Source organism: Phaeodactylum tricornutum, chromosome 32, assembly GCF_000150955.2.
Source record: "Phaeodactylum tricornutum CCAP 1055/1 chromosome 32, whole genome shotgun sequence".
Lineage (NCBI taxonomy): Eukaryota > Bacillariophyta > Bacillariophyceae > Surirellales > Neidiaceae > Phaeodactylum > Phaeodactylum tricornutum.
In genome coordinates this window covers 23,538-49,709 of record NC_011700.1, presented here as the reverse complement: position 1 = coordinate 49,709, position 26,172 = coordinate 23,538, and the positions used below count along the sequence as shown (strand labels likewise).

The following is a 26,172-nucleotide window of genomic DNA, read 5'->3' as shown; positions in this document are numbered from 1 at the left end:
TTACAATTTGAGTAGTAGATTCAATCCAACTCTAATGTAGGAATACATTTAGCTGAAGTGTGATGTTTACTGAGGGAACTCAAACCAACATTCCATGTATTTCAAAATAGAAAAAGGATCAATGCAGTAAAGAGTTGCTTTATCATAGCAAAATGGCTAAAGTAATTTGCGTTAATTGGTCAAGCCTCTGATTTTGCATCCCGAGCATCTCAATTTTGCACCTGTCGCCGGAACCCATATATATGGAGTGCCTCGCTTTACATCGCCACTTCAACGCTCAAGGTTTTTCCGCATGTAAGGTCCATGACAAGGATCGCCTTGCTCTAGTCGAAGCGCAAAATCTTATATTTGCCTCCCGTGAACAACAGGGATTCTTTTAATATTGACGCCAACACTGAGTTTTGCCCTGGATCCCTTGTCACGAAAGACCACGAGTATTTTTGTCGATCAGTGGAGAATGAGATTTAAAAATTTACCTCGGAAATGTTAGTAAAAAATTTAAAATTTGCAATCTTGCATTTACAGCAAGAATTTTGACAGTAGCAATCGTAGTCGGGTAAATGGTTGCAAAAACAGACTGGCTTCATTCTATCAGCAAAGTAGCATTGTTTGGTGCTTGATACGACTAACGCTCTTAAGCGTCCGTGTCAATTGCTCTATAGGTAGAGGCTACGTAAATGCATAAAGCTCTGCTGGTAGGGTAGAATAGAGCTGGCAGTGATTCAAACAGCTAATTCACCTCCTGCGCTTCTCAAGCCTCATTGCAAATGGGTATCACCACCTTATTCATCGATCGAAACATTAATTTCAACTGGCGGAGCCAATAGCAAGATATGCTTCTGTTTGATAAGATTGACCTTGCCATGCGCGCCCCATGCTTCATACAGTTGTATTGCCTGCTCGAGTCCGTACTTGGCTTCATTGACGTTGCCCTGCTTCAGATTGTATTCACCAAAACGTTCGTATACTAAGGCTTGGTCGTTTTTAAAGCCACCGCTACCGGAAAATAGAATGGCGGAACCAAAGAATCTCATGGCCAAGGAATGTTTCCCGAAGAGAGCGGCCAATTCTGCATTCAGCAACGCGTCATAGTGCTTAACGTTAGGATTCTACGAAAGGCAAGAAACAAGTATCAGTCTCCATTCAGAAGTGTAGCCAAAACGTCGCTATTGTCATTGACTCACGCCTTTGTCTACCCATTTCTTGATAGTATTGGCGAATCTTCTCGCCCATACGGTGTATTTGTTGTTGCCTGTTTCCCGCATCATTGATATACAAGCAAGACCGTTATGGAAGATCATCGGACAAAGCCCGTACAATCCAGGCTGCGCTTTCTCAATTGTGGACCCCAGATTTGTGTCTTCCAGTAGCTGCATCATTATTTGATATTCTTCGAAGTAGAAAGCTACATACAATCGCCAGCGCTGAAGAGAGGCTATGGCTACCACATCATTGGCGTCCATGGCCGCATTCCACATCAGATCCTGATTCATGAGTTCACCCGTCAGAACATACGGTGTTTTTCCTTGTCCAGACAGATTAAGCAGGGCCTGTCCAACAATTTTGCAGCAGTCCCGCTGCCTTAATTGCTGAAATTTGTCCATGCAAGAAATGAGACTGGGAAAATCGGCTAAAACCTTGCTAATCGGAATCCCTAAATGGATGCTGTGCTCTTTCATAAAATAAATACACCACATCGGATTTTCTGAAAATCCGGTAGCCATTCCTGTTTCGTAAGCCCGAAACAAAGGCTCAAGTGTTTTCTTCAATGGGCATGACCATGGCATGACGAAGGAATGGACAAGCATAAGTGTTCGAGATTCAGCCTTGCCGGACTTCACTTTATTAAGCAACGACAAAGCATGTTCCGCAAACTCTTTTCCCGTTTGGGGGTCGCCAAGAAAAGCTGTAAAACTCATGCCCAGTCGAGCAAAAGCCGAAGGAGAAAACTCACTAACACCCTTTTTGCGAGTCCATTGAAGGCTTTTCAAAACCGAAAGCGGTAACATCTCAGATCCGGCTAGGTACAAAAACGTAAATAATTTATCCAACAATGACATCACCCAGAGCTCCAGATCTTTTGTCATAACAGGCATTTTCGACACAAGCTCGGACGATATAGTTTTGACAGAAACTTTTGCTTTTAAAAATCCAAAAGCGATCTTGAGTCCGACACCACGTTTTGGGAAAGGGCAGCCAAGCTTTTCAAGTACCTCCAAACATAAATTCGCAGCCTCAAGATGTTGATCTTGCGAACCAATTGCATCCATCAGTGCATTGTACGCTCGTCTATGATCCAACAATGGACGTTGGGTCTGAGCCAGTATTTGACCGGAATACCTCTGGACTCTATTGAAATTTCCAATACAATACTCGGCTTCAGCAGCAGTCGAGAACAAATCTAGGCTGAACTTGTAGTGGGTAGACCAGTGATCTTCGGGAACTACCATAATGCCTCTTTCTAGATACCGCACGGCCGACGAAAGCGATGCCGAAGCTATGGCCCTTTTCGCAGCAGCAAGATTTGTTTTTGCAGTCTGAATACGCCGGGCCGCTGACAGAGCCATTCCTTGAATACCAGCATTTAACAGATTAGCCACAACAAATGCATTGCCTTCGAGCTCCGAGTCGGAAAGCTTGTCCAGTAATAATTCACCAATCCGACGTTGCAACGTAGGCAAATATGCGGGTTCAATCAGCGAGAGCACAGCTTCCTGAATCTTATCGTGCACCCAAAGGTACAAATTCCGTCGTAAGCGCACAATCCATCCTTCCATCACGCAATGTTCGAGACATTCAAGTGCTTTACGACCAGTCGATGGGGCCTCTCGAGGAGCCGACTCTCCCAAATCAAATGAATTTGGTTCCTGAAACGATCGTCCATAATAATACGAACTATGCTGAGTGCAAAGGTGGATCCCAAACATGAAAGTAACTTTAAGATGGAACGAGTATCGCGAGGCATTTTGTTTAGTTTCACACGCATGAGATCGACAACATTAGCTGTAGCGTCAATGTGCATGGCAGCACGTTCCATATCCCACGACCAGGAGCGACTTCCAGGTGCTGCCTGTAGAATGTCTTCATCCACAAGGGAGGTCAAGAACTGGATAAGATAAAAAGCGTTGCCCAAAGTCTTTCCGTGGACAAGCTCCGCCAATGGACGAACTCGATGCTCTTCAATCCACATCAAATCCGCCAAGAACTCTGTGACTTCCGCGACGGACAGATTATCCACTGAAATTTCTTCGATATGAGATACTGCTTTGCCATTTTTATTTACGTCGTCAAGATCCCGTTTCTTCAACCGATCCATCATTTGTGCAAAACGATGATCCTCGTCAACTTCGTTGTCTCGGTAAGATACTATGAGCATCAGCCGAGTCGACTGCCTCATTTCCCGCGTGGGACCTTCAGTAGCGACCAAAAATTCGATTAATTCCAAGCTGGCAGCATCGGCCCACTGCACATCGTCCAAAACCAAGAGGACCGTTCCAAAACTTCCAACAGTGCGAAAAAAATGGCGAAATGAACTATACAGGCGGTGTTTTTGCGCTTGGACGTCAGTGGCTTCTACAGTTCCTTGGTCCCAAGGGCGGTCCAGCGCAACAATGGTGCTGCGATTCAGTCCGAGCACTTCAGCCAGCACTGGAACAACACGCAGTAGCAAAGTCAAGTCTTCGTCACCTAATTCTTGTTGAAGCTTGGACTGAATATCTGTAAAGGAAAAATTTCGGGCAGCTATCTGCTCCTCTTGTTGGCTGATGCTTTTTGAAGAATGTGTCGATGGCTGAACAACCGTGGAGGATGTTCTAGAGAGCGGCTGAGAGTCGGTGTCACAACGCTCAGAGAGTAGGTCCTGATCACAGCGCAATATTTTTTCCGCTAGCTGATTACAAGCCACACGGATCGCAGCGTAAGGATCCTGATCAGTTTCGCCAACACGATGAGCGTCGAATTTTCCTGACACGAAAAAGCCGCCATAGTCGGCACAGAACGGCTCCATTTGCGAGGCAAGGGCAGATTTTCCCGCCCCCGCTGGACCAGCCAATGTAACCAAACACGTGGATCCTCCTTCGACCGACAAGGCTTGATCTCGAAACCTAGCCTGCAGAGTTTCTTTGTGACTATCCCTTCCGTAAAGACCAATAGTCGAAAAGGGCAGGCGAGAGTGCCGTTGGTTGTTCGAAAACGAGGCAGGATACGAGCGAGATTGGCTGGGCATTTTTCTCAGAAAGCGGCTGGTTTCATAGCTACCATCCAGACTATCAACTTCTTCGGTCAGCTGACTCAAGTTTGAGACAGAAAACGAGTCGGATGAAAGTTTCTGCTCAGCAGAAGACATGGCGTTGCTACGCTGGGTCAACAAAAGAAGAGACTGAACATGCTTGAGTAAAATTGTTTGCTAGGTGAGACACGCCAAACACAATAAGGTAGAGACTCACAGTTCCGCGGCTGCTCTCCAGGAACGCAGCGAGTAAGCCGCAGGGCAAGCGGTGGAGGTAACTACTACTACGACAGCCGATCGATCTGGTAGATAGTGTATGCGGAGATACTGACCCGAGAATCGAAACGTTGCACACACGGTTGGAGTCAACCGAGACACACTAAGTCTCGTGGATACGCATTCCTGCCTTCCGAGTCTCACGTACCGGTTCTTCACTAATTTTACCAAAGGTGCTCCAGAAAAGTCTGGCTGCGCCGAGACAGTATTTGCCGGTGCGACTTGGAAAGACGACACTCCTGGGAAAAACCTCTATTCTAGATTGCACAACTGGACCGCCGCGCAGATTCTATTATCAGATTGGCTAGGTAGTTCATGAATGTGTATTGTGGGGACTGATAGTTCACGGTCGTGTTGGGGGTCCAAACTCTTTCGGGCTGCCCCCGCAAAACAAACAACGGGACTGTCGTTGGGTTGCCCGCCCCAAAAATGCTCACGTGTCAGTTCAATTGCCTTTCCGGGACTATATAGTAACTGGACATTGATGCCTAGATACAAAAACGCGACTGGAATAAAAAGAGACTATGAAACGACTAACGACATTAAAGAAGGATAAAACAAAGAGCCGGGCCTTCCATAGAAACGCTCTAAGATTCATGTCTACTCTCCGTTTATGGATCCTTTCCTTTGGATCTGTTCTTCATTGGCTAATGTTTTTATGGCCGACATTCAACTTCCATCTCCGAGAGACTTTCGACGCTTTGGCAGTCATTAAAACTATCTTTACTGACAATAGCTACTTGTGTAGCCATAAAAACTTGCAGGTCGGATGTTATGAAGGGATTCTAGTTCTCGGCGCGGCCAAACAATCCATTTTTTTTTTTTGGAACCAGCATTATAGTGAATTGTTCACACAGAGGCAATGTTACATCCCAACAGGTAATGGAGTCGTATGTCGTGTGTGCGTATACAAATCATTGATTATCACAGTGACATTTTAGCTCCTTCCTGTCATTTTGACATCTATCGGATTGGCTTTATTTATGTAGTCTGGCCTTGCCTTCGTTTCCGCCACTCATTCGGTCGCACTTTCATCCAGGAAGTTGGGTGTCGGCGTATCTCTGTATCTACTCGCCGCTGCTAGTAGCTAGAGCTACTAGCGAGATAAATGGAAGTAGGGTACCTGTCAATTGGTAGGGGCTCACTGTTGCTGTTACTGGTACTGTTCCTGTTAGTAGGACACGGTTACATGGCACCCGTGCAATATCCAGCAGTGCAACAGCGTCACAAAGACTAGCCTACCGTATCGAACCGTGATTGTTCTCTGCTCGTCGTTGGCATAAACCGCCATATTCAGCGAAAAGACGGCAAGAATGATTCCAACCTTTCTCTCTCGGCGAGTCGTTTCGCACGGTGCCCGAGTGCCCGCCGTGGGACTGACTCTGTCGCGGACGTACTCGGCGGCTCCGATGCTGGCGGATCGCTTGATCGTCGCCGTGGGGGGTAACGCCTTGCAGCGTCGGGGTGAGCGTTTGACGATTGAAAATATGCTCAAGGCCAGTGCCGATATGGCACCAACCATTGCGGCGCTCGCGAAAGAACACGAAGTGGTTCTAGTACACGGCAATGGACCGCAAGTAGGAGAGCTGGCGTTGGAACGATCGGCGGCAACCTTTGACGTTTGTAAGTTCGAGGAGTCTTATACCTACTCACTACTTGGTGCCTCTACGACGGCAAAAAGTAGCCGCTGTAGCGAGTAAACACATCTGACTGCGACACATCCCACAAGTCCTCTCACACCATGTTCCTTCTCTCTCTCTACAAACTCGCAGTGGGTGCGGAAAGTACGGGTCAGATTGGCTACGTACTGGCACAAGCCTTGTCGTCGGTGGGTTGCACCGCCGTCCCCATCGTCACACAAGTAGTGGTTGACCCACAATCGGAGGCCTTTCGCAATCCCACCAAATTTGTTGGCCCGGTGTACGGTCCGAAAGAGGCACACGCGTTGGCGGAGTCACTCGGTTGGATTGTCAAGCCCGACGGCGAGTACTTCCGTCGCGTGGTGCCCAGTCCTCCGCCGATGGAAATATTGCAGGTCGAGGCCGTGCGGACACTCCTCGAACACTCGCCGGACGTGTTGCCGATTGCTTGTGGTGGTGGCGGTGTACCCGTCTCACGCGTGCCGTCGCGGCCGGAAACACTCCAAGGAGTGGAAGCCGTCATTGACAAGGACGCGTGCGCGTCCAAGCTCGCGCTCGAATTGGAAGCTGACGGCTTGATCATTCTGACGGACGGGGGCGGAATTTGGAAGAACTTTGGGAAAGTCGATGCCCAGGAAATGGCGCAAGTCACGCCCGAGTACTTGCTTGGGTCCAAGGCTGGCAAGAAATTTCCCGGGAGCATGGGACCGAAAATTGAAGCCGCCGTGAATTTTGTCGAGAATTCGAAAAACCGTCAGACAGCGTACGCCATTATTGGTGACTTGAAGGATGCCGCCAAGATGTTGAGTAACGAAGAAGGAACCATCATCAAGGACGACGTCCCCTCGCGCGTAGTCTGGCGGGAACGACACGAGGAAGGAACGCCGAAACCACCCAAGCTGACCCGAGATCCACCCAAATACGGTTAAAACGTCCAGAAATTCTAGGTTTAAGTCAGTAGTACCCGGCCTACGTCAAACAGTGTAAACTGTCCATTCGACGGCAGTCGGCTTCATTCCAACCATAGATGCTTTGGCAGGAATAGTTCCGACTGTCTCTCTACTAGACCGAGGGAGGATCCGTAAACTGACGCCAGTCGTCTCGTGTGCTACTGCCTTGCATTTGACAGTTTCTTGTGTCAGCTTGTCCGAAATCTAGGTGTCGATGAGTAAATGGTTCTCTGTGGGGTTTGTTTGTTCACCGAATGATCAGACGGATATGGTACGGTGCAAAACGAGTGACTTGTGATAGTCGCGTGACTGCTCTGTAATTGTACGTGAACGTCTGTGCGTCCCGAGATCACCATGGTGACGAGTAGCAGTAATAGTAGTAGCACTAGTAACACTACCAACGGTAAGACGACGCAGACTTGGAACGAAAGTATCACGCCCGTCAGCGTTACCGTCGAGGCCAAAGCAATTGACGCGGCTCGCAGTTGCAGCCATCCTCCTAAAGCCCTGCGAGAAGCAACTCCGTTCGACACAGATTTCCACGATCGTCCGAGGACAGAGTCCACGGAGCAGTCGCAGAAACCACCAATGAACACCACTACCTCTAATAGCAGTGGTATCAGTAGCAGTGATTGTAAATCACAGACCGAATCCAACGCAGCGCTCGGATCGACTGTTCCTATGGGAGCGAGCACTTCCAGCGAAGCTCCAGCCGACACGGAATTGTCTACAAAAGCGGAGACGCTCACTGCCAGCACCGTTCCAGGCAGTGCATCCCCGGAAACAGCCGCTGCAAAGCCCATATTTCAGACCTCCGCCGATAAGACACTTGTCACTCAAACAACAGCATCCGCAACGACAACTCACGCAAACCTGAAGACGGTTGGCGATGGCACCCAAAGTTTACCAACGGTGGTGACTACTTCCGGCCAGTTGACGGTCCCTTCGTCTACAAACTCGACGCTACCAGCTTCTACTACCGACACAACAACAATGATAACAAAAACAACAACGGCTCTATCGACGCATCCTAGCGAAACGATGCCTTCTTCCCTGGTGCCATCGGCGACAAACAAAAAGCGCAAGTTGCCCGCCTCTTCGTTTTCCCATGCGAATGGTACTGCCATCACTAGCAGCGCCAATGGTAGTCACAGTACCGCAACGACATCACCATCCACAAAGTGTTCCAAATCAACCCTGGCCATGACACAAATACTGGCGGATTATCCCATTCTTCAACAGACCACCACCGACATGTTGGCCCTGCTACAACTCTACGGTCCTCTCACCGCGGCCCAGCTAGAATACAATTTACCCCCTTTGCCACCGGCAACGCAAGAACAACAACAGAGTTTACACGGAAAACACGTGCACGATGTCTTACAGGTTCTCGTCTGCATCGGCATTGTGGAGCAAGTCCAGGAGCCGGTATTACCAAACAATGTGGGTGCCCCACCACGACGACTCCGCCTCCGCGGTACGTAGTGGGTCGCGGTGGAGTCCCTCGACCGGATGTGCTGACACCACAAGGCATACTGGATGAGATCCAAAGCACGCAACGGGAAATCGAAGCCAGTGTTCAGCGATCGCGAATTCTCCAGGCCGCCTTGCAGCCATCGTCGATACAACCGTCGACGTCCAATGCCACACCACACACGAATTCTTCGAAAACGACGGCCCGAGCTGTTCTACAGGAGTTGTTGCGAGATTTTCCAGACATCCTATACGACCCCGTCTATCTAATGGCTTTGAAAAACTGTCACGTGGATGTGGGAGGAGTTAGTCTGGACCACAATTTCAGCAGCAAGACCAACTCCGCGTCGGCACGCTCGCGTGGCAAGAACACGGGATCAAGGGCATCAGCGTCCAGTAGCAAAACCTCAACAGGTCCGCAGAAAACAAAGACAAAAAGTAGTATCACGTCGTCAATGAAAGGCACGACCGTCAAGCCAGCGACGTCGAGTATCCAAAGCAATTCGTCGGTGTCCTCCATCACACCCAAAGCTATAGCGGGAGGCACACCAGCCGGAACAACGTTAAACTCGGCTTCTTGCAAGCCGCCTCAAGCAATCTCCACTCCTTCAACGACTCTGGCATCTGAATTGTCCGAGGCACGTCAAACAACGAATACGACTGACGCTGCCCCTACACAAACCACTGCAACAGACCAGACCATCAAGGTCGCCAAGGATACGAAACAAAATGCAGACGTTACGATGACTATGGACAAGGGAGAAGAGCTCACAGTCAGAACGGGAAATGTCACGACGGGGAGCGTAGACCATCCGACCGATGGGAATAAAAAAGATTCGGCGCCAAAAGTAGAAGTGATGGAAACGCAGTGATCGACATCTATGCGGGCCTTGTGAAAGCGCTTTGTCGAGCGAACAATCACAAAATCAGAGCAATACAGGTACGAACAGAATTCGAAGAATTTGATTTGTCTTCCACCCGTAAATCCTCAGATTTGATAACAAACGTATTTCTTCGTCAACCTGCGTTGTTTATCTTAGCGTAAGGAAGCATCGTTGATCGTTAATACATGTTTTCACATGCTCGTTCCTCCTAAGTAAGGATGGTGCTGTCCATTGTAGATCCTACGTGACTGCGGTATATTATTTGAATCTTGTCCGGATTGCTTCGTACTGGATTTCGATGTTGTGTACGACTGCAAGTGCAGCTGTAAAGGGCCAGGATAGTAGCAACCCATCGAAGGCGATATCTCATTGAACGTCCCAACGGCTGGCGACAAAGTGGGCTGACCACTCCCGTTCGTTGCCATGTAAGAGCGATGTACATTGCAGCCCTCAGGTTCGGCCACAAAGATCTGATTCTGTTCAGGATAATGCTCTGGTTGATTCGCCTCCAAAGGAGTCCTCAGATGCCCCTCATCGGGTCTCCAAAGGGGCTGATATGAGTGTTGGTGCACACTGCCTCTTTCATGTTGGTTTGTTAAACGGACTTGCTGCTGTGAATTAAGCAAGGCCAATTGTTGTTGCTGTAGCAAAAACGTTTGTCGCTGATCCGTCTGCAATTGCTTTCGAAAGGTCGGAGCTGCAGATTGTGGCATACAGTCATTCGAAGGTTCTACTGATCGCGTTGGCACATCCACACGATGCCACACTCCATGCGGAAAGGAAGAAGAACTTAAAGACGATGCTCCCATATTGCTGATGCCCTCTGCTCTTTTTTGTTGACCGCCTTGAGCAGGCTGAAATTGCATCGACGTCGCTGAAAGTGAGCCAACGGCGAAACCCGATCCAGGTGTACCATGGGCAGGCCAACCATGTTGATCAGAAACATTTCCAGACTGTGAGAAGGGTCCAACAGTGTCGTAGGGAATCGATCTCGGCGGAGGGTCGAATCCGGCGCCTGGTACATTGCCGGGTCGCTGGAGCGCACGTGCGAAGTCCACCGACAAAGGCGGTCCTCGGCAACCGTAGCTCCACTCAGTAAAGCTTTGTGCCTGGGAGGGAATGTGAGACTGTATTTCTTGCTGTAGGCAACCATGGCTAGCTACGTATGAATTCCTAGAGACCATCGGTACAGGTGCGCCCAAATCCATAAAGTCAGAAAAGCTTCGAGGCTCCGGAGACGATCTAAACCCCGTTTCGTTCTGGAAGCCACGGATTTGAGCTCGAAAATGCGAGGCGGAAAGAGAATGCGACGGCATCAAAGTGCTGGATGAACCAAAAAATCCATTCGATGGCGACGTTGTACCGTGACCCAACGCCATCATAATTTGTGCCTTTGAAGGGTTTTGGTCCGGGAAAATAGGCTTTGCAAACGACTGACTATGAACGAATCCGGCATCAAAATGTTCCGACTCTGAATGAATGTGAGGGTTTGATTGTTGGCCCCCCACTTGGGAAGCGGCAAAAATTTGATCCCGAACGGAAAGCGTGCGCCGGGCGGTATGCTGTCTCTCCCTCGCTTTTTGAGCATACGCCAATTTCCTCTTACAGATCGCAGGATCCCAGGGCGGTTGCCAAACAACATCGAGCTCTAAATTCGCGACACTTGCTTCGTTCGCATCCAAGCCCGTCGTGCTTATCCTCGGTTTCAAATCGCGAAATTTTTCGGTTAAGAATGGATGATGCAACGCTTGAAAGGCTGTCGTCCGTTTCCATGGATCTGGATCCAAGAGCCCGTATAAGAAATGAACGAATGCTGGTAACAAGTCTTGGTCTTCCTTCTGAGTGTTCTGACCGTGCAGTGTCAATATATCAGAAAGGCGTTTCCGCTTGAAATATTTGTTTCCGGGTTTCTTCTCAAGCTTCTCTATTCCTCCCTGTTTTTGGATATCGTCTCGAGAAAGAGAGGCAATGTACTCTTGCTGAGTCTTAATTCTCCATTGTTGCATTGGTGGACTGCTGCTCAATTGACCGTTCGAAACAGGTCCTTGCGGGACTGACGTTTCTTTTGAAATGGAGGCTGGAAAAGCCGCTCGCTGGAGACTTAATGAAAAACTTTGATGTCTTAGCTCCTTGCTCCAGCATCCAAGCGGGAACCCTAGAAATCATCTCTTCTATTCTGCCTAGCTGATCATGTTCGTGAACACCCGGAAGAATGGGTAAGCCAAGAAAGAGTTCGGCTGCCACGCATCCGAGCGACCACATATCTATTGCTGAATCATACGGTAGACCGACGAGTACCTCTGGGCTTCGATAGAATCGAGACTGAATGTAGGTGTGGGAAGGATACCCTTCAAAGCATGCCGAACCAAAATCGATCAGTTTTATCTTCTTGGCCGAAGTTTTCTTGGTAGATAACGCTTTCGTCACGTTCACCGCGCCGCCATCAGTACTGATGACTGTTCCATTGAAACATTCTGTATCGAGGGCCACAGTTGCTTCAATCGAAGGCGAGCCCTCTGCACCTGTTACTATTCCCTCTCGTCGTTTTTCTCCTGCGGCTACCACCGATTCGACAACCTCATTGGATATCAGCAATACATTCTCTGGCTTCAAATCACAATGAACAATATTCTTTCGCGAGAACTCTTTTATGCCCTCAACAGACTGTTTGACAATTTGATGTACAAGAGAAAGTGGAAGTCCCCGAAACTGTCTGCGTTTCAGAACTTCGTACAAGTTCAAACCAAGCATTTCGAAAACGAGGCAGAGATGCGACCGGTACATGAAAAAACACAACAATCTCAGAATATATTCACTCCCTTGAGCCCCTTCAGTGGTCATGTCTTCTTGTAGCGCCCGAAACACATCAATTTCGACCGTCGCTTGTCGTGTGTAGGCTGGTTTATTCTTAACAATTTTGACTGCTACACTTCGACCCGATTGTACGTGGAGACATCCAAAAACTTGTGCGAAGGTTCCTTGGCCCAGCAGACGTTGTATCTGGTAGTCTGCCGGTTCTTTTGCTGAAACATTTTGGGGCGGATCCACCACATGAATGTTTTGGTGTGGTACAGATATTGTATCGTTTTCAAAAATAATCAAATTGCCTTCCACATTGTCAACGCCGTCGTTGGCGACTGCTTCTGACGGTACCGTTAAGCACTTCCCGCGTGTTTCGGAGTTGAAAAGAGGAACTTTTGAGTCGCCTCCATCATTCGCCATCCCGGCCTCCGAGGTATCTTTCAGCGACGAACTTTCCGTCTTACAATCCTTGACATTTCCATTTTCAGCAATCGTCGGCCTTAACGAAGCCTGCCGTGCCTTATTTTGAAACACTGCCGCCGGCAGCGATGGTTGTATCTCTGAGTGCACCTTCAACACTGCATTCAACAGTCCATTAGATGGAGGATCCATGCCGGACTGATCTTCGATGTGAGTTTTGCCACGTCTATCCTCTTTTACCTGTTGATGGCCGACACATTTGGTGCTACATTGTACACCGTCGGCATTCGTGCCTTCCAAGCCCAATCGAGTAAATGCGAGTCGTTGAGGCGATACAGAAGATGATGTCGGCAAGTCTTCCGTGGTTTGAGTGAAAATTCGCTGTTGACAACGTTGGAATAAATCTTGAGCACCAACAGTCACATGCTTGAGCAAACTGCACGACCAAAGCCAAGAATCTGATTGCTGATGGTGCATTCCATGATCACCGTATCGCATTTTGGCAACCTTACTTGTCCTAAATCTTCCCTGTTCTTGCGACAATAATGTCGATGGTATATTTTGAGCCAAGACGGATTCTCTTGTGGCGCTGCTGCTGACTCTGGCTTCTTTTGGAGCCAAAGGGTGAAACGTCTCGAAACCAGAGCTCGGACTCGCTTGCAGAAGCTTTACTTCTGGTTTTGGTAGTGTTATTGGTACACGATCGCTTCTTGCTATAGATGTTAAACTTTCGCCGTGGACCTGTAGACTCAATCGGTGACCTATCCGTTTGTAGACTTCAGCATCGATGTTGATGGGCGTATTGTTGTTTATATTGAAGTTGTTGAAAGCAGTTGGATGTGATGAGTCCATAGCGGCGTTGAATGAGAAATATGTCCGGATCGTTGTTTTAGATGATCGATTTGCTGTCGAGACGGAAGAATGGTTTGCCTAGTCGCGTCAGCAATAATATTGTTTCAGCTTGATTGTTCAAAGCTGAATTGCTTCCAAGCGTGCTCGTCTTTGTATTTCAAACGCCTCGCAATTAATGTTCAAATGTATTTGTCTGTTCGATAACGTCAATGAGTGTCGAGTAAATTACTAGCCCGGGAGAGTCGTCTACTCAACCAAGCTGTGGAAGGAGCGAATGAATGATAAAGCCAGATTGGAACGACCAGCAAGACTGATCGACGAAAATTCGCTTTGGGATAAAGAGCAGTAGGCCTTGCGGCTCTTCTAGCTCTTTTAGTGCTCCTCTCCCTTCTCACTCTCAGACTCTACCACTACGATTGTATGTGTGTACACCTATCTGTCTCGGTAGAGCACTGTAGTTCGATGACATTCGTTGACTGTGAGTGGTTCTTGTTGCACACAGGACAGGAGCGTGTTCTGCGCGATCCGAGAACCTGCGTTGTTTGTGCACAGGCTTCGGGAAATCTGGGCAAAATTGCAAGCTGTCCCAGCTTGACTCACTGTAAGAGAGAGGCAATTTATTTGATTCTCAGGATGACAGAATATATAAATTGGAAAGTCTTGGTCGTGGGTTTCTCTTATGTACTTATTATTCACAATTTTGTTCTACTTATCGACAGATACCCGAAATTTAGAAAGAACGATATTTACCTCTCCTCTTTGAAAGGATATTTCAATAAGTATTACGTTATCACTTTCGGATAGCCCCTTGTTATTTATTGCTTTCGGAGAGAGCTATGGAACGACCGCAGATCATGATGAGTCTCGTGGCAGCTGTCACCGACTGTAAAGCAACACGTGCAAAAGCGGGGATAATATGTAGAATCATGTCTTTCCCAGAGCTCCCAGTCAGACGTTCCGAATTGTAAAATGACAGCTGGTACAGCAGTACGCATATCGAGATTATGGTTTCTTGTATGGAGTACCGATCTAACGTACCTGTAAATTTTTTTCAGGAATGAATAAGGCCTTGGCTGAGGACCATGCGTGCTACACATTTCCAAGACCAGCTGCTTTTGTATGCACGGACATGGAAATGTAAATACACGTGTGCACGGGAAGCGAGGACTACCAATCGACGTTAGATGTTCAAGGCCAGCACTTCTGCTTGACATTCCAGATAACAAGTCCAATGAACTAATAAAGATACGTGATATTAAGATAAAGATCTCCATCGAACTATAGCATCAAAAATTGTGGAAACCACGAATTGATCAAAGCGGACAAACTTTTATCGGTCAGCCTGTTCCGACAGGGCAAAATGAGCGTACCATAAATCATGTCGCAATGAAGCTTACAAAAATGTCCTTTCGGTCAGCCAGCGTCACTTTGTAGCTTCGTGACCCATCCCGCGCCGATTCCGTTGTCGAAATGCGAGCCCATCGTTGAGGGAGATGAAAAACTCGACAGTTTTCACAAGCCAAGCACTTTGCCCGGATTCCAGATTTTCATACCGCTAGCAGTAGTATGCTCACGGACCGGGACTTGTGCATGATGCTTACACAAAACTATAAACAAAGCAACATATTTGTTGATTCTGGATCTAAGATGCTCATTCGATCTATTGTACGTTAGTCGTCTTTCGCGTCTAATCGCCAATCCTCAATCGAAGCGGACGCTTGCATAGGAAAGAGCGCCTGTGACCGACGGAAGTCGTTGGCGCTCTCGACAAGAACAATACCATCCCCAGCAACATCCGTCTTGTCTAAGAGATCCGCAATATGATTTTGTCCAAACACTTGCACAGACAGCTTACGGCGGTACGGGGACGTTGCCAGGACGTGACGGTCCAAGAAACGCAAAACATCCAATTTTGTTACGGTTTGGGCAGCAGCCGCCAATTCGGACATCCGGTAGAATCGATAGGTTTGGTTGGTGATCACGTGCCAATATCGGGACGATTCTTCACTCAAGTTCTTGTTTTTCTCCAAAAAGCTTTGGCACAAGGCGCCAACATTGGCGGCAAAGTCAGGCTCCGACATTTGCACCAGTTTATGACGAAAATCTACCAAAAACGCTTCGATCCGTTGGTCCATGTGGATCGGATCGAAGGAGTCACTCTGAATCAAGAATAGCAACGACTTTACTTTGTCCCCGCTCGTTTTGACCTGTGTGTGAACAATATATCCCAATTGTTCTTGCGTGCGCAATTGACCAAAAGCCGGCTCGCGAATCAAATGATGCAAAAGGCCCAGAGTTGCATTCATCTTGGTGTCCATGGTTCCTACCTGATAAATGTTGCACACCGAGCTATTTTCATCGTCTTCGTTCCAGCCGGAAAATCGATGCACAGTCGACGTACCCTCGGAACCTTGTGCAGGGAGCTGGACTACTCGGACATCGATTTGATTGAGTGGTGCTTGAGGTCGCCAACCGAGCAAAACAATATCCGATAGTTGAACCGCTTCGGACGCGGTCACGTTCCCGTGGACCAGCATTTCGAGTTGAAACCGAGCCAGAATGTGACGACCAAAGTGCTGAAGGTCATTTAAAGTCAGCGAAGCGAGACACTGCAACCGGTCGTGAATGTCCCATTTGGGTGTTTCCAAACACAAATCGCCAGCGTAAATGGCGTGTTGATACGGCTGTGCTACCAAGAATTCCTGAAACTGCTGTTCCAATTTTGATTGAATACGTTCAAACAAATCCGGCGTTACCCGAAAGTCCCGAACCGTGTCCACAATTCGTTGCAGCAAAACGTGAGCTTTGTCGTGATAGCCGGACAGGTGGAGTTCCATACCATTCCGCGTATTGGAAAAGTTGCAATGCAGGCCAGCCATGGACGCGGCGTACGAAAACACGTTGCAAAGTTCGTCTGCAGTTTCCGACCACAACGATGCCAAGACAGACTGTGTCACGCTTTCGTAGGCCGTAGCACTACGCAAGACACACATGATGTTGACCTTGGGCATGCGGAATTCTGTATCAGGTTTGTACCAAAGGCGACACGTATCTGTGTCCAATAAGCAACGGGGCGGGGGTGGAACGTTGCCGTTGTCGCCATTGCTGTCGTTCGTGTTCGTTTTGGCAAAGACGGCGTAGGGAGACGTTTTGAGCTCAAAATCGGTAGCAAGCATGTCGTTGCGATCAGGGAGATGTAGACCGATGAAATCGACACCGCTACCATCCGTCGCAGCGCTGCGCGCTTGACGCCACGCTTCCAACGCGTCTGGTTCCAGCGCAACCGTGGCATACTGGGTACCGTACCACGGATCGGTCGCGGTGGTCTGTCCAGTATACTCCTTGGAGGCCACAAGTACGAGCATATTGTCGACGTGCAAACTGGCGAGGCAGGATTGGACGGCAGCCATGTCGTGCTCGTAGACTAGGTACGGTCCCGACAGTACGTGCGCTATCGCAAACTCTTGCATTTGGTGTGCAACTCTGGACACGGTGTCGGAGGGTGAGCTTTTGGACAAGAATCGAAACTGCGTAGACGCGGTGGTTTGCAATTCGTCCGCAACCCAGGCGGGAATCTCGTTCTGCAACAGTCCAATATACCGATACACCGTGGCCACGACGTCGTTAACGTGTTCCCATCCTAGCACGGTGAGTTCGAGTTGTACGCAGAATATACTAAAGGCGGAGGTAGTTTTGCTGGAGTCATCGGCGTACAATTCCTGCACCCAGAGTCGTTCCCGTAGGACGGCCAATAAACTGCCGGGGCCTTCATGCCCTAACAAGTGCGATAGTATTCGGGTAGGCTTGGACCGGTAGAGAGATTGTATTTCCCGGAGGCACCATTGCAATTCGAGTACGTTGGTTTCTCGTGTCGGAACGACGTGGACGCGTTGTGGGAGGACCGGTGTCAACGGCGGCACGGGTGGTTCCACCAAGGTGTCACTCGGCTGACTGGGCAAGCTGCCAAAATACTTTTCCACCCATCCTTGCAGCACGTCAAGATCCTGATTGCCAAGGACACAGAGGGTCATACGAGCGGTGTGGTAGTAACGCTGATAAAAGTCGTGTACGGCTTGCCGCAAAACGGCCGTTCCTTGGGGTTGCAAGCTCTCTAGATTGCCCGTCCCGAATTGTTGATAGACGTGACTATTGTGCTGTCCCAGAAGTGTTTTGGTGAGTTGATGGTACCGCCAGAAATCGGACTGTTTGTTTTTGCCGTGTTCACTGTCGACGGCTTGCAATTCACGGGCGACGCAGTTCTCGAGTAGGAGCGGTGCTTCGAAGCAGGAACCGAATCGATCGAGTGCGGGTTCCAACTGTGCCGCTTGCACATCCATGTAGTACACGGTGTGTTCCAGATCCGTGTAGGCGTTGGAGTGTCCCCCGTGTGCGGCGAGGAAACTGTCCAGAGCGTTTTCTTGCGGAAAGCGTTGCGTGCCGAGGAAGAGCATGTGTTCCGTCAAGTGTGCGAGGCCCGGCAAGTCACCGTCCTGGAACTGTCCGACCGCCACGTCTACCGCAGCAGCACCCTTGTCGACGGAATCATCGTGAACCAACAGGACGCGGAGTCCGGGACGATCCGTTGTGACGACGTCGGCAGTGGACGTCGCGGGAAGAGTCCAGTAGCGATAGGAACGATCGTCTACCAAAGGAACTTCCAGATCGTCGGCGTTCCTGGTTGACGGAGAATCAGACATGATCCGTGACAGTGACAGTGAAACGCTACAGTGACAATGTTGCAAAGCTTAGTTACTGTTGTTAACCTGTACACGCTATAACTGTTCAAAGTCAATGGTACAACGTAACACTATCCGACCTAGGTAACAAGGGCGAAACAGGAAGTGAGGAACTGACTGCGAGCGTGAAAGTAGGATTGACTGTCTGTGGGACAGCAGACTTGGCGTTGGTGTCTGTCTGTTGTCAACCCTGTCGCGTACGGCTCCGGTACGACGGGGGAAGGGAGAACGGTGGTGCTCGACACACTGTTCGTCATGGTGGGTCGGGAAAATCAAACGGAGATAAAACCCTATGGAGGGGTTGCCAACGAACAATCTCTCTACTAGAACTGACAAACATACCCGGCAGGTTCATTGTCAGAAGCACTATTGGGATGGACGAAGCTCGGTAATAATAGCAAGGAGGAGTCCGAGAGAGGATCGGTGCCTTTTTGCGTCCAAACTCTTCCTGTTGGCCTCTTTTACCGTCAACGATACACATCCTTTCTACCAATGCAATCGTGGAAAAATGTGTGTGAATGTTCCGACGAGTCAGTCACCCTTACTGCATGGTACCGAAATCTTTGAAAGCGCCACCCATTCCCAGGAGGTGAACACGCCCAATTCAAATTGCTTTACTATTTTGCGAACCCACTCGCTTACAGTATTCGAAATACGAGGGACGTGGTGCTGATGATAGTTGACCAATAATGGTGGAGGGTCGGCCTCGTCCTTGTTTTGTACTCGTTATTCCACTGCCGAGAAACACCGGAAGATGTTCACATTTAAATGTATGCAGGATCTTTCCAGCCACTCAATGTGCTGTCCGACACGCCTTCCCGATTGTTGGTTACAATAGAAAAGACTCCGTGTCGTTCAGAGCTTCTCCCTGATGTGTGAGTTTCTTAGTCTGTCTTCCAGTAGCGAGCTCCAGGTTTTGGATTGCAAGATTGCCGGGATCCGAGTTTGTCAAATATACACACGACGGTATTTGTTCAACTTGGATTGCGATACCTTTGTATCCGTTGCAAAGACCGGCCCTAGTGTGGGATGGTTCCGAGGAGGCCGCAGCACTATGGGCAATGTGTTTGGTACTTTCAGTATCTGATAGGCATGTTTGTTAAAAGCCACCAATGGTGCCATCGAGACGAATATTCACCGTTATGGCAGCTTCTCGAATAATAATGTCAATCAATCCCTACGCCGTTGTTAGTGTGAACTTGACACACAACTGGAACATGGCTTGGCCGTTGCTGTTGGTTGACATTGTAAAATGGTAGCTTCTCGCTGACATGTTTATCAAATGCAAAGGAGTAGTTGGACTGGAATGCGCCGATCGAAGACGTACAATTGGAGATTCCTGGACCATTATACAGCTTGCCCCCATCGCTGTAGCAGGCCATGCTGACATTGTCGATCACTGTGGACGGCGATGGCTCCTGAACGAAGACCTCGAAGCGGGCGTCCAGCTACGGGACATTGGGGCCATTGTTGAAATGGACCCTTATTTGATTGCTGTCGATGGTTGCGTCAAGAAAGTTGATGCTATAGTCGGCAAGCGTGGGCTGGACACCACGTCTTAGAGATGTGCAAGATGCCTCAGTGAGAGCGAAGCCAGCAAGTATGGTTAAAAACAGAAGCGTTCGAGTTGTGTTCATGGTGCGGATATATCGGGTTTTGGAGACGGAGAGATGGTGTTGATTGTCCAGCGACCGTGAAAAATGGGAATTAAAAACATATTATTTTCCTCAAGATACCTTGCTCCGAATTGTGACGACCAAAAAGTATGAGTCCTGGGGAAATGGAATCCTACAGAAAGAGCTTTCTCCGGTCTACGTACATTAGCGACTGTTTATGAAAGGAGTGAGATGACCGGATATTGTATAGGGAAAGTTGACCGAGCTCCACGAAGGATACTTACTCCCATATCGTGAACAGTTAGTTTCATTGGTATACTTACCTCCAAATCTTGGGATCCGGAGAATGCCATCTTTTTCCTACGGTGGATTGACTATGAGAAACGAAATTATTTTAATAAGAGCTTGTTTGGGTTTGCTGAATGTTCGTTTAATTGTCTTTAGTTGTGCTGCGACCTCGTATCAAAACTAAATTTACACTTACAATAACCTTCGGGGTTGCTAATGTTAATAACTGGTAAGCATTTTGCAATTGACAGTGAAAAGATGAAATGAATTCCAATGGAAATGTGGCTGCCCTAGCAACTTTTTAAAAAGAGGAAATTCACTAAAGGGGATGGGAAAAGGTAAAAAACTCCCAAGTGGGGACAGAACGTGTTCACTCTAAGGAGCATCATTTGGCGCTCATATTTCAATAAGTATTCAAACTATTTAGACTAAACGCCAAAAATTTATGCCGGATGCCAACCGTTGCCGAAAGCTATTGTAAGCAGCTGAGCAAATGAATAGTGTCATTGAAGATCTACCGCATCAGCCATTCCTTGATCTACTTGCTGGTCTCTCTAGATGGACAATTGGAAATAGTTTCAAGCGCAGGGAGATGTCCAAGAAATGGATTGAATTGAGGTATAGGCTTATAGAATTTGAACAAGCACACCACATCAAATTCATTTTGCCATGCAATGTCCTGTTTTCGTTGCTCACCATGAAGGGACTCAATGGAAAGCACACATTCCACACTTAAAAACAGTTGTGCTTGGTCTACAGTAGATTTTCAGGTAGGTCGGGGAGCTTTCCAGATTCAATGCCCATGCAAGTACAAGGAGGAGTATAGACAACCCTGTTTTCAAGCTATGGCTCTGACTATCCATGCCCAACTAGCACCAAATGACCAGAGGTGGTATGACCCTGTGTTCCATTCCCAAACAAATGCTGAAATATACCGGTTGCCAAATCCATCAAATTTTACTGTTGGGGAAGCTGACCATAGAAGTCTTACCAGTAGAGTACAAGGTCAGGGGAGGAAAGCCAAATATACATAGATATGAGTTGACTGCAGCTGACCCTATTAAGTGCAGAGACGGTGGAGGACCTTGTCACAGGCAGCAAACATGTCCAAAACCAAGTACTGAAGTAAGAAATTTGAAGAACAGAGAGAAGGGAATAGAAATGGCTTAGAACAAAGCACAAATGTATACAATAAAGCTTTTAATTGGGCCTCCAAGGTTGTCAGCAAGTCCCAAATTGCCATCACCAAATCATCCTCACCTGCTCAACCCAAAGCCTTGAATCCGTACGGTGGATACTTGGAAAGTACCAACCCCACTTCTAATTTGGCCACAGCCACACGGACTGTTATGTAGTACAACCAATGTATGTATGTAGGACAGGAAAACGCTGTGTTGACAAAGTCTGGTAAACAAAGGTTGGGTGCTATGACAAACAACCTGCAATACACCTAAGCAAGCCTAGGGACTGTAATACTCAACTTGCTGATGACGCTCCCCACGGGCGGGTTAGACAGCGGATACAAGGACCTATGCTAATGCAATGTTTGGATCAAATGAATTTCTAGAACAGTCAGAAGTGTTTACCCTATGACTAGTTCATGAGATTTTGATCATCCAGTCCACTGAACAACTCCATACCATGTACTGGGAGTATACCCTTCTCACATAGAACGTATTCCTCTAAGTATAAATCCCGCAGCAGAATTCCTCCGCGAGTATTGGAAAAAGCCACTACTTGCATTGTAATTCATGGGACTGAGTCACGCCTTATCCACGCATGTGTCCTGTATTTGCGGCATCCAACAAGGAATGACACCAATCATCCCGCAAATACATCAAGTCATGCAATAAAGCCAACATAAAAGATACAATCCCATCATGCCTCTCTTCCTGATTCACACTTCCGTTAACAGTGTTAGGTGACACTCGTCCTAACAACATGTCACAATGGTGTGTATTGTAACACTGACGGCGGTGGCTTTGGCAACAGTGTCAGCTTTCTCGAGGACCACGACAAGCAAGACTTGTGGACCAGAACGCTCTCGAAATGGCCTTTTTCCGCCGATTCCGATTGGCGGCCAACACTTCCGGGGCAAGACAAATGAAAGAGGACGTCGCTTGGCGTTGGGAACAGATTCTGACCTCGCGCCAGCAATGTATAATTTCTCCGGCGACCGCCACAACGTAGTCCGATCTCCAGCAATCGCACCGTTGTACAAGTGCGAGGTACGTTGATCGATCGGTACCCCCTGTGGTTGCACTCTTTTTCGACGACGAAGACGAGTACAATTGCGTCGGTGGTTCTGACTATACCACCAACAGCATCAAGATCAGGGACAGGTACAAGACAAGGATGACAACGATGGCACCAACAAGACTCCACCTCCATCCAAAACCGAGTCAAATGGTTCGTCACCCTCCGACAGAGACTCGGTGACGCGAAAGCAGCAGTAACGCCGTACAATGAAAACGCTTCCGTTACGACTCCGACGATGGTCCAGGACTAACCAATTCAGAGCAGCTGTCATTGCAGCCTTCCAGATCATCGTCCGAAGTTACCAAGTAGGTTTGCTACCGAAACAAACGTGCTTCCTTTACGGTCGCGGGTGGGTTGCCTGAGATCTTGCATCGGCTCATCGGAGACCCTGCCATTAATATCTTGGCGGTAATTGTCGGCATCCGGCATAAAGTATTGGCGTTTATTCAAAATAGTTTGAATACTTATTGCAATACTAGCGCATAATGATATTAGTTAGGCTGATAAGTTTTTCACCTTTTCGAAGTTCTTCACCTTTTCCCATCGCCTTTAGTGGATTTCCTCTTTTTTAAATCACAGTCAGATGTCTTGTTACATTGTTTGGATATGAATCACCTTGTCTCTTTCTGCCTCGGATATATATATAACGCCATCATTTTCTTACAATTTGTCTCACTTTATTTGTTGATTTTTTATGTGTATATGAATTCCTTTTCTGTGGACTGACAGGTCTCTTGCCTACGGCTACTTCGAGTGGGCCCGTGCCTATGGCTCGGTAGGAACAACTAGACATGGGTAAACAGTTGCAACTCGATCACAGTCAATCAATCCATTGACACACACTACCTACAGGAGCCCGATTTTCAAATCCCTGATAAGAAACAGCCTCGAATCCACTTTTGCGAAAATCAGAGTTTGCTGGACTGGACCTTATAGTAAATGTTAGGTACGCTACATTTGTGAGTGCCATTCACAGTCAATTAGAATGACTTCAAGCATGTCTTCGAAAAAATGGGTTGGAGCCATATCTACACCATGAATATTGCAAGACCGGCCACCACTGTCAAGACAAGAGATAACAGGTTTGCTCCTACCCGCACGGCTGCGGATGTGTCAGACGTGAAGCTCGCCGAGGTTTTGCTGTTTCGTGCTCCCAGCACAGCAAGCGAAGGTATATCAAAGGAAGTTTCAAAGTACTGATATACTTTCCGGTTGAGCAAATCACTCTTGTCCTCACGAATAGCTCCCTGCCTAAGTAGATTACTGTGGCTCTCTTGAGGTACGAGAGCGCCGGCCGAGCGACTGCCTCTTTCCACAGAAAATATCACTATGCCTATCAACAAGAAAGTGGAACCATAAGGCGAAGGGAAGAATCGCAAAACGTCAAAGTCGAGGTGCACGCAGGGCCCTTCAGGGCAAAGAGCATAGCTTTTCGAATGAACTTTGCTAGTTGTGATAGCCAAAGAAGAATTCAGAGCCTCTCTTCTGGCAGATGTGGATCCGTCTTGCGCAAATATTTGCGTTTGATTGTCATTGAATATCTCGACATCTAGCACCGAAAGAATACGGCTGTCTGGGTTCGTCGAATAAAGACATAGCGGTACAACGTCGCCCGCGATGGTAGCATCGCTATAGCCATCACAAACGCTAGCCTGAATGGGAATTGGTTCTACGGAGACTGTTTTGCTCTGTGCCATCTGCGCCGTCGCTTGGGCGCTAGATTCGCCTCTTGGTTGCGAGCTAACAATAAGCCCATCAAGATGAACATCAACAGATATGGCAACTTCACGAAACAAGATGTCTGTTTTCCTGTCATTGACTATTTTTGACATCGTGAACTTCACGCAGACTTGGAATTTGGCCTTGTCGCTAGATACACGATAGTAGAAGGGAAGCTTTTCATTGACATTTTTGTCAAAAGCAAATGAGAAGGTAGACTGTGATTCACCAATAGAAGATTCGAATATGGAGATACCCGGACCAATATACAGTTTGCCTCCATCGCTGTAGCAAGATTTATTGATGTCGCTGATTGTTCTTGTTGATTGTGATTGATCCGGAACGAAGATTTCGAAACGACCTTCCAGCGACCCGTCCCCAGGGCTGTTCTCAAACTTAACGTTCATTTTGTTGTTCTCGTTGATTACTTCAACAAACTCCATGCTGTAGTTGACGAGCCTTGGACTATCTTCCCCTGGTAGAGATACGGAAGACGCATCACAGAAAACAAAGCCGCGCATGGCAAGAATAGCGCAACAAAGAAACAGGAACAATGCTAAGTTCATGGTGTAGTTGATAACAAAGGACGAATGGTTTTTGTATATCTGCGATCTTCCATGAAGATTTGCACCTGTTTCCTTTATTGTGAATAAAAGCTAAGCATGAATGGACTTGGTCAGAGGTACATTCATACAAAGGAAAGCAGTTACTAGCGAAATCATGTTGATATTCTTCTATTTTTCCGTAGAATCTGCAAAACAGCTCTGGGGTAAAACAGTATTTTCTTTCTGGCAATTGAGGTACTGGTACGCGAGCAAAGGTAGGCTACGATAGGTGAAAAACATGACATTGATTGATGAGCTCCCTACCAGCAATTCAAAGAATAATTGCGGTTGTTGTTATATCCTCCGTCGTAGGTATCCATCCAGTCAAAACCGCATGGGCAGAGAGTTGTCAAGTAATTCCGGGTGTGCTCTAAAGACATAATTTTGGATCCGGTCAACTCGGCAAAAAATACTTTTTGGTGTGTGTATGTGTGGAGGAGGGGTCTCACAGTCAGTCTCGCTGGTACAAGGACTAGGACCAGTCCCGAAAAAATCAGGAGTACAGTAGGTCTCATTCTATTCACCAGGTCTGTTTTTGTGATAGTCTCCTCACATTAAATATAAATTACAGTTAATGCGCAATTCAAAGTAGGTTTGGGTTGTGCCCTAAATCTCTATAGGGGCTTTTCCATTCAGTGAAAGACAGAAATTGGAGTATTTTTACGTCTATTAGTATATGACAGTACGCTGGATCCTTCAGGGCAGATGCCTAGGTGCAGAAGAGAAAGATGCCGCACCGTCTTGTAACTGCGTTTGCGTCGGACTCTGATTGAACTGAAAGTGACACCGAGGAAGTACTTCTTGATGTCACGCAACGCAAGCAATGGAAAATAGAGATACTCGTAGCGTTTACGTTAGCGGATATTCTGGCTTGCGCGTGTTCTTCTTCGTCTTTGTCCAAAGGAAAACAGGCCTTACAGAAAATTGATAGTAAATGTAAACGATTCTGGAAAACGACAACACCGGGATACAAATGCTTCGTGATTTTTGCTTCTGGAATGTCGCTTTGGATGATAGTCACTCGACGAATCCTCGCGTTGAGCGGGATGGAACGTGCATTAACCTTTCCATGGGTGTCAAGTTTGGCAGTCAAGTGGGACATGTCCGGCAGAATGCGACATGTCACACGAAGAGATTTGAAAAAGAGCGAGCTCTCATCTCGAGCTAAATTACATGTTCGATGGATTTTGGGATATGATCATCCTATGAAACAAGCCAACGGATTGAAAGTAAGACACAGAGAGTGTTGGAAGTAACCATCGGAGTAAGCGTTGAAATAGCGAAGGATTAGCGATCAAACAGCGAGGTTTGAGAGGAAACAGAACTAGTGAAAAGTAAAATAAAGATCACAACAACAACAAGCACTAGAGCAGTGTGAAAGAGTAGATCAAACGTAAAGGAGAAATAAGAGAGAATCTATTTAT

At 47.7% G+C, this 26,172-nt stretch overlaps 6 protein-coding genes across 6 annotated transcripts; 2 read left to right on the top strand and 4 right to left on the bottom strand.

The window, feature by feature from the left end:
• Positions 1 to 480: 480 nt before the first annotated feature.
• On the bottom strand, positions 481 to 5,102 carry PHATRDRAFT_50602 (predicted protein; the record flags this gene model as incomplete). The annotated part of the gene is given in 6 exon segments (XM_002185520.1): positions 481 to 1,109; positions 1,185 to 2,867; positions 2,897 to 4,378; positions 4,653 to 4,696; positions 4,852 to 5,026; positions 5,046 to 5,102. 6 exon segments carry the CDS (start codon positions 5,100 to 5,102, stop codon positions 783 to 785), a joined length of 3,768 nt encoding a protein of 1,255 aa, XP_002185556.1. The 3' UTR covers positions 481 to 782.
• Positions 5,103 to 5,913: 811 nt separating this feature from the next.
• Positions 5,914 to 7,120, top strand: PHATRDRAFT_24238 (carbamate kinase; the record flags this gene model as incomplete). The annotated part of the gene is made up of 2 exons (XM_002185538.1): positions 5,914 to 6,127; positions 6,277 to 7,120. The coding sequence occupies 2 exons, from the start codon at positions 5,914 to 5,916 to the stop codon at positions 7,071 to 7,073; spliced, it is 1,011 nt and encodes a 336-aa protein (XP_002185574.1). The 3' UTR covers positions 7,074 to 7,120.
• Positions 7,121 to 11,175: 4,055 nt separating this feature from the next.
• Positions 11,176 to 12,610, bottom strand: PHATRDRAFT_1758 (predicted protein; the record flags this gene model as incomplete). Its single annotated transcript, XM_002185519.1, has 4 exons — positions 11,176 to 11,424; positions 11,510 to 11,836; positions 12,017 to 12,451; positions 12,500 to 12,610. Coding segments are annotated over 4 exons (1,122 nt in total), but the record flags the coding sequence as incomplete, so codon positions are not given.
• Positions 12,611 to 15,195: 2,585 nt separating this feature from the next.
• Positions 15,196 to 18,299, bottom strand: PHATRDRAFT_50598 (predicted protein; the record flags this gene model as incomplete). The annotated part of the gene is made up of 1 exon (XM_002185518.1): positions 15,196 to 18,299. Exon 1 carries the CDS (start codon positions 18,220 to 18,222, stop codon positions 15,196 to 15,198), a length of 3,027 nt encoding a protein of 1,008 aa, XP_002185554.1. The 5' UTR covers positions 18,223 to 18,299.
• Positions 18,300 to 22,114: 3,815 nt separating this feature from the next.
• PHATRDRAFT_41593 (predicted protein) lies at positions 22,115 to 22,621 on the top strand (the record flags this gene model as incomplete). Its single annotated transcript, XM_002185537.1, has 2 exons — positions 22,115 to 22,393; positions 22,490 to 22,621. The coding sequence occupies 2 exons, from the start codon at positions 22,115 to 22,117 to the stop codon at positions 22,619 to 22,621; spliced, it is 411 nt and encodes a 136-aa protein (XP_002185573.1).
• Positions 22,622 to 23,341: 720 nt separating this feature from the next.
• Positions 23,342 to 24,773, bottom strand: PHATRDRAFT_50597 (predicted protein). Its single transcript, XM_002185517.1, has one exon. The coding sequence runs from the start codon at positions 24,707 to 24,709 to the stop codon at positions 23,453 to 23,455; it is 1,257 nt and encodes a 418-aa protein (XP_002185553.1). The 5' UTR covers positions 24,710 to 24,773; the 3' UTR covers positions 23,342 to 23,452.
• Between the last annotated feature and the right edge of the window lie 1,399 nt (positions 24,774 to 26,172).